General features: G+C 39.3%; 1 protein-coding gene across 1 annotated transcript; it reads right to left on the reverse strand.

Annotated features, from left to right (window-relative positions):
• Positions 1–219: 219 nt before the first annotated feature.
• Positions 220–7644, reverse strand: ncam3 (neural cell adhesion molecule 3). Its single transcript, XM_063879989.1, has 16 exons — positions 7384–7644; positions 7070–7141; positions 6738–6932; positions 6447–6584; positions 6134–6277; positions 5848–5965; positions 5077–5231; positions 4789–4922; positions 4148–4283; positions 3886–4053; positions 3619–3738; positions 2871–2998; positions 2596–2764; positions 2121–2316; positions 1893–2021; positions 220–1562 (listed from the first exon to the last, which is right to left on the reverse strand). Exons 1-16 carry the CDS (start codon positions 7445–7447, stop codon positions 1526–1528), a joined length of 2103 nt encoding a protein of 700 aa, XP_063736059.1. The 5' UTR covers positions 7448–7644; the 3' UTR covers positions 220–1525.
• Positions 7645–7947: the final 303 nt, after the last annotated feature.

Raw genomic sequence — 7947 nt, forward strand, 5'->3', positions numbered from 1 at the left:
TTAGTAGAGTGAGGGACTGATTTATGGAGAATGGTACGCATTGCTTCATTTTATAATCTAGTTATTTTTCTCGTGGTTTGTGTGACTCGTCTCTGTGTATCAACAATTACTTTAACCCAGGTTTCATTCTGGCACAAGCAAACAGTGCTGAAGGAAACTTGAGATCATTTAGTTAAAGAAAGTTACAAGTCAACCATGTAAAAAAAACTCCATTACAGGTTTAAAAATGTACACAAGTTTAATTTATGAGAGGAATGGCATTAAGAGAAAGATTATTTTTATTGTACTGTTATGTAATTGTGTAATTGGAAAAGGTCCCGGGAAGTGGGTTTGGGCAAAATTGTCTGTTCTTGTCATTTGTATTATAAAATAAAATTAAGGATACTAGAAATTATTTTTAAAAAACCAGTGATCAATTCGATATTACAACAATACCAAAAAACTTTATTAAAATGGCCATGCACTTATTTCAAAGTATCATTCCTTTTAAGAAGCTGCAGGTTTAATATTTGACAATTTTCCTTTAAATATTTGATCACTGTACATAAGAATATAAAAGTACAAAAAAATGTACAGCTTTATTAACTTTAATATAACAAATCTGTTTTGTTATACATGTTGCCTATTATTACAGGTACTTTAAAAGTTAATTCATTAAATTATATTACAAGTCCCTTCTTCCATGTTATAAATGGTTGCCAACCATTTATAAAAGTACTTACAGAGACAAAATGCTTTGTGAAGCTGGTTACAAAGTCAAATGTGGTTTCAGTTCAAAGCCTTTCATGATAAATATCTCTCAGGTACTCCCTAAAACAATACATATAAGTGTTTGATGATTACATACATGTAATATATGTTTAGTTCAAGCTGTAATACATGTCAGTATCTGAAAACAGTGCTAAAAAAAAGATGTATAAGTCTTACAACCACGATGCATGTTAATAAAACAGAAGGAAAATGAAGATATAAAAACCATCATTAACATTTAAAACCTATTTTCAATGCATTCGAGGATATCCATACGAGTTGAATTAAAATGAGACCATCTGTCTGTGTGCAACATTTGAAATGTTGAAGGTAAACATTGATTGTGACTTTAGAAAGTGTATACTTTTCTAAAATAATTTCTTACACCAATCATTATACCCTGTAAAACACAGACATCAAGTTTACCCTGTAAATGACCTTTTCCCTATAATTCATAGCACACAGAACAACAACAAAACAACTCCTGCCTGTACTCTGGGTCAGTTTTCATTTGAACTTTAGGCTGGGAGATAATTAACCCACAGTCTTTTCAATTTAACTGTACAGATGTCTGAAACCGCCAAGAGTTAACTAGCAACGACAATCAGGATTTTCCTCTCCAGTTCGTCAGTGAAGACAGACCTTTCTCATAGCAGCTGTTTCCATTGTGACTCAGCTAATAAGACTGAGTGATGGTTTGATATCTTCTTTATTTGTCTATAAATTATTCACACTTTTTATTTATTTCATTAATTTTTTCTTCTGACTTCTGGTCTCATGCATCTGCAGTGTCTGCTCCTGGCGTTTTTTTCCTGTGGAAAAGAAGTAATTCATAAATTAGATACTTGATTTACGTCTAGAAATTGCCATATCTTTTTCCTCAAGTCAAACGTTGTTGAGTAAAACTTTCCCATATACACATGTAGCAGATTTTTATGGAAATATTTTATTAACAACTAAATACATTTATTTTTCATCAGGTTTAATAACTTATCCTGTTCAATTGCTTTAGTTATTATGAATTCATTTTTTTGTTTTGTTTTTTGCCATCAGCTCTGCATATTGGGGATGGGCGCAGACACTGACTTTGGAAAAGCATGTATGGCAGCGTGTTTGCTGTACAGGTGAGTGAAGGAACATACTCGTTTTTGGTAAGGGGGGCCTTGTCACACGTGGTCTCTGTGAGTGCCCCCCCGTCCTTAGTGTGTGTCTGCACCCCCGCATGTTGCACACTGCCTCTCGGAGTGGATAAGCCATTCAGCTTCATTTCACTGCAGCCACACAAAGATTTCAAATGTGATAACTTGACGACGGACAATCACACACTATTATATAAACATGATAACAGATAAACGTATACACAAACTCACCCATTAGAGGTTCCCTCTCCTTCTTCAAGCGTTTTGAGGCCTGGGACCTTCTGTCCAAAGAGTTTCACAGCGATGGACTTAAGCAGGCCGCAGTGGTTTCTGTAGCAGCAGGTGGCATCCACCGCAAGGAATACAACCAGGAAGATCACCATGACGATGCCGAACACGGTGCCTTTTGTCATGTTGCTCGCTTTGGCTGGAGGGAGAGAGGACAATCAGTCTGAGAACACCTTTTGCCACCACCGCCAGGTTATAGGTTTTAGGTTACATTTCCTGGTTAACAGGCATGGATGGAGTACCAAACACGCTGGGCTCCAAGTTGAGGGCACCCCTGACTTTCAGCTACAAAATGCTTCTATGTAAGAGAGGTTGTAAGTTATTTACATCTCTGTGCCTGGGTTGGGGGGGCCTGTGTCTAATAATTTGCCAATGCTAACAGTTTAAAGTTTATAATGTTGGATTGTCTGCCACCTACCAGGCTGCTCTGCAACAGTAAAGTTGAACATGGCTGGTAGAGAGGAACCGTTAGCGTTGACCGCCACGACTTGCAGTTCATAGTCTGCGCCGTAGGACAGGTCTCGCAGGGTGACAGAGTCAGCATCAGGCAGCATCTGCTTCTGCTTCCACTGTGTCTCCTCTTTATCCTGAGAAAGCATTACAGAGTGTTAAGGAGAGGACAGAAGGATGAAAGTAAGGAAAGCAAACGACCAAAGAAGAGAAATTATTTTAGAAACTTAAACTGTCTCTTACCTTTCTGTATCGTAGCTCAAAGTGCAGCAGAGGAGTTCCACCATCATCAATCTGGTTAATCGGAACAGAGAAGGTGTTTCCCTCCACTTTCATCTCATCGGACGAAATAACAGGACGGTCTGGTTCACCTACAGACAGGAGGCAGAGAGAAAAGAAAGAATTAATGAAGACCGGCCATGAATAATAATTAAAACATACAACTTGTTAATTGTTTAGTAGATCACAGTTTATTTCACCTTCTGGGGATGGAAGACAGTGGATTACCACAGATGATGATGTCATGGACATGTTATTATGAAGGTTGCATGGAAGATAAACATGAACAATTAGAGATGGTAGAGGAGGAAAAAAGTCTTGCTTGAGAGACATATACAGTTATGAATTTACACATACTTAACAATTTCTTAAACAATTCAACACATTGTTAAGATTACAATAGTGGTTCCTTTTTCAGTTTTTGAACTTGTCAGTTTATATCAGCGACCCTAGATACAATCCCTCTCTGAACTTCTCAAATATTGTAATAAGAAATGAATGTACAAGGCTCAAGAGGAAACAAAAACAAGTACTTTTACAACAATACTAATAATACTTGTGCACCTTAAGTTGGTGAGACTTGGAATGCAATATATTTATAGTCTTCAGATGCTATATAGATATACAGAAAAGCATCTCAATCCTTCCTCCACCACTGTTTGACAGTGTGATTGCTAATATGTGTTGTATTGTTGGTGTGTGTTACACTTACCAAGTCCCTGAGTGCGCACAGTTTTTGTTTCTGAGAACTGTCCCACTCCCACAGCATTCAAGGCAGCCAGGCGCACAGTGTACAGTGTGTACGGCTGGATGGTGGTGATAGCTGGATGATCTATGAAAGACAAACACAGCAACCACAGCAGCTAACATACAATATATCATTTAATTAAGGCATTCACGGCAGAATAAAGTGCACCTTAGTTTTAGCAGTTCAAAGTATAAATGATTCAGATTTTTTTTGCCATGAGAGATTTGTTACCTGAAACTGGCACTGTGACCTCGTTCCATTGTTCTGCTGCACTTTGCCTCCACTGCAGGACGAAGTTAGTGATTAGTGTTCCTCCACTGACGGGGAGGCTTTTGAGCGAGAAGAGGACTGAGGTGGGTCCAGGTGAGACTGACAGGTAGTGAGGAGGACCGGGCTGCGCTGTGAGACAGAGGTGAGTCAGATGGATGCTTGTAAGTAGAGATTAAACTCAAGCTTTTCCTTCACTCAATATTTTGAGAAAATAAGCTCTTACTGTATATTGCAACGTCTCTTGATGCATTTCCAGAGTTGCTGACAGCCATGCAGGAATACAGTCCACCATCAGAGGGCACCACCTCATCAATCACCAACACACCATCCACAACACGGACACGACCAGAACTAGAGTCCTGCCGTAGGGAGGTACACAGGGAAATATACAATCAGATATTGGACCAAATGTTAATCTCTAAAAAATGTCAGTGAGTTAGATAGAGTGCTGTTTGCCCAGTCTGCAAGCAAATGATTCATGGGTTGCTCAAAACTTGCTGTGTCAGATTGATTGAAATGGGCAAGAGGATTTGGTTACTGGGGCCAAAGTGTGCAGATGATGCATGGGCCCATAAACTCTTACCAACTGGTGTAAGAAAATATACACTTAAATATTAAGATGTTATGTTTTGTGATAGTGTATCGCTTGTCAGCTATTATTTACAGGCAAAGAATTGTGACAAACAGTGGCCGAGTTTTTAAAATAAGCAATGCTATGATGTTAGATGCTATATGGAGAGTGCGGGGGTGCAGAAACACATTTTTGTAAAACATATTGCATTGCTTACAGTATCGGAATATACTGAATCACAACCCATGTAGCACGATTCTGTATGTTGTATCGTGAGATTCCTCGCTTCTTACCAGTGTGCGTCCATTTTGCTTGTTGAGCCAGTGCAGCTCAGGGTGAGGATGACCAGAGATGTTACAGGAGACGGACACACGTTCACCCACTGACATATTCTGCTGCGCTGCTGACACAAATACCTCTGGGGCCTCTGAAATAAAACATCAATTGTCATTATAGTACATAATAACAGCATGAAGTTAACATGTCATCGTGGGTTAAATGCAGCATACATTCACTTTTGGGTTGTTGTGTTTCAGGGATCTGATGAAAGGGAAAGAAAGATTGATTGCACTTGAACTGACCATAAACATGAAGCATGATGGTAGCGCTGCTCTCAGCGATCTTGTTTGTGGCGGTGCAGATGTACTCCCCGTAGTCGCGCCTGGCAACAGACTTTATAGTCAACTGGCTGCGGTCCAAGTTAAACTGATGATGTGAGGGGTCAAAGGTCACCGGTCTATAAGGAGGACATGCACAGCAAAATAAAAACTTACTATTGCTGTTAATCATATGGATTCAAAGGATATGCTAAGAGAGACAGAGGCCAGAGAAAGGAGGAACACACACACACACACACACACACACACACACACACACACACACACACACACACACACACACGCCATGCTACATTAGCAGTGCTGAGAGTAAGGAGGAACTGATCTAAATGACATAATAACACAGTTGTACTGCTGATTGTAGATTGTCCCAAACCAAATGGTAATCATGGAAAGACAATACTACTATCAAACAAAAGGTCCATAAAACACATCTAGATGTTTTTTTATTAGACATTGTGTGTTTATGGTAATTTCTCTTAAAATACCTCCAAGGTTAGAATTAGAAAATGTGTCACTTATATTTGATAGTAATTTAATAAACTTAAATACAAAAAATGTATATGTATGATTACCCTGTTCAGCTTAAGGGTCTCCCCTTTTAAAATCCAAAATGTATGAAAAGGATCTAATTCAACGAAAGTGATGCACTACAATTTGAATACTTACTGAAAAAAAACATTCACTCTAAGTCATTTCACATCATCAACATGAAGTCTCCATGTCAGGACTCACATGGTCCAGTTAATGTTGGGTTTTGGTAGACCGTCCACCAAACACAGCAAGGAAACGTTCGTCTCTGGTCCGGCCAGAACCTTTTTCACCTCTTCTCTCAGACGCACAGAAGGAGGGTCTGTCGAAGGGAATTTATAGAACTGTATGATAATTTATAGTTCTAATGCATTATGGCATCCTTGTATCTAAAAGTAAATTACTACATGCGCCATGCGCATAACAAATGCTAATTGTGTCATAACTTATCTCACAAAGCTCTCAATACTTAGAAGTAAAAGATACCCACAATTGACGACAACAGAGACAGAGAGTTGCTTATTGATGGGTCTTCCTCTGATCCCGGCCCAGCACACATATGTCCCAGCATCTTCTCTCTTCACTTTTTCAATCAGGATTGTGTTGTTAGGCAGCCGACGCACACGCTTTCCTCCTGAAGAGAGAGACAAGAAGCCAAAAAAGAAAGTTATGTATAAAGTCCAAACATTCAGTCATGCTGTTTTTGTTTTTCAGTCTCATTTTACCAATTAATTACTGCATTTTTATAGTATAAAAGCTTAGCAAGTCAACAAAATGTGGAAATCTCTTTGTAAGAATCCTACCTTCAGGGGAGATTTCTTTTCCATCTCTGAGCCAGTGCACATCCAGGGCTGGCTGGCCCATCGCCAGGCATGGCACAATACCGTCTATGCCTTCCAGAAATTCATGGTAGGTGTATGTGCTCCCAAATGATGGACCCTCTAAGAAGAAAGGAGAATGTAAGGATGCTTACTTTCTGCAGTAAATTGAAATAATGAATGATATTGTGCAAAAAATTGGAGTTTGTTAAGCTACCCATGAAATTACTTTTACCCGGTTCTAGACAGGTTCCTCAAGTTCAGATATTTACTCACCATAAACATACAGCTGTGTAGCCACTTCATCTTCGTGTCCGTTGTCAAACTCACACAAACAGACATATCTGCCCGCATCCTGCATCGTAGCATTCATAATGCTCAGTTTAGAGGAAGTCTCATCCACCCTAGTTACCTTTTCATCATCAATTTCTTCCCCATCCTTTTGCCACCTTATATCTCCCTCGCCCCCACCTTCAGGACGGGAGAGGAGAAGCAAAGTAGGAAGAGACGGAGTGAATATAAATGCTTACTTTAAAAATATTAATTTGGAAAATTTCAACTAGATGATCGAAATTGATTTGTGATCACATGAAAACAAAAAGACTCACTTTGACAAAGCAGTAAGATTTCAGCTCCCACCAGAAAATCTTGCTTACTCACGATGACTTCCATCTTTGCATCTATGGGAGAAGAGGAGAAAAGAGTTTGCAGCTGTTTCTGCAGGCAGGATCCCACTGAAAACTTGCATTTTCTTTGTTTATACAGGTACAAAAAAACTTGGAAATTAAATATATTGATTATTGCCCAAGTAATTACTCATACACTACAACATATACATATCTTGCTCAAAATAACATATTTCAGCCATGCAGTGTGTATCAAACTGCCCATTACAAGCCCTTGAGTCATGTTAAAATCTTACCTGTGCTGTGCAGCAGAGGCAGCAGCAGAAAGGCCATCTTTAGGATGAGAGCTGATAGGTCCATCGTGTTCACCTGGCTGCTGTTTGCCAATCCTGTACGACTTCAAATCACAACTCTGAAGTTTTTCTTTGTCGGTTTTTGTGTCAACACAGCTGGACAGAAAAAAACTAATATAGTTTATAAATGACAAATACCTCTAACTCTGTATCAGGCTGACTTGCAGACACCTGCTGCTTTCCTATCCACCAAACATGCTGTAAGTATGATGGGGAGAGGGTCTGTGTCAGGGGTTATATAGGGACACAAAAGCAGTGGAGATGAGAGGAAATGAGTGAGGGGTGGGGGCCAGAAAGAGAGAGAGAGAGAGAGAGAGAGAGAGAGAGAGAGAGAGAGAGAGAGAGAGAGAGAGAGAGAGAAATCAGTGCACCTCAGTCACAACCATTCTACTAGAAAGAAAACTTTTTCATTTTTCATTTTTCATTAGGCCCTTTGAGGAAGTGAAAGTTAATGTGTTACAACCATTAACACGGGCATGGTTCGATTCAAGTTTCCTATTAAGCCAT

The sequence above is a fragment of the Eleginops maclovinus genome, chromosome 3, assembly GCF_036324505.1.
Source record: "Eleginops maclovinus isolate JMC-PN-2008 ecotype Puerto Natales chromosome 3, JC_Emac_rtc_rv5, whole genome shotgun sequence".
Classification (NCBI taxonomy): Eukaryota; Metazoa; Chordata; class Actinopteri; order Perciformes; family Eleginopidae; genus Eleginops; species Eleginops maclovinus.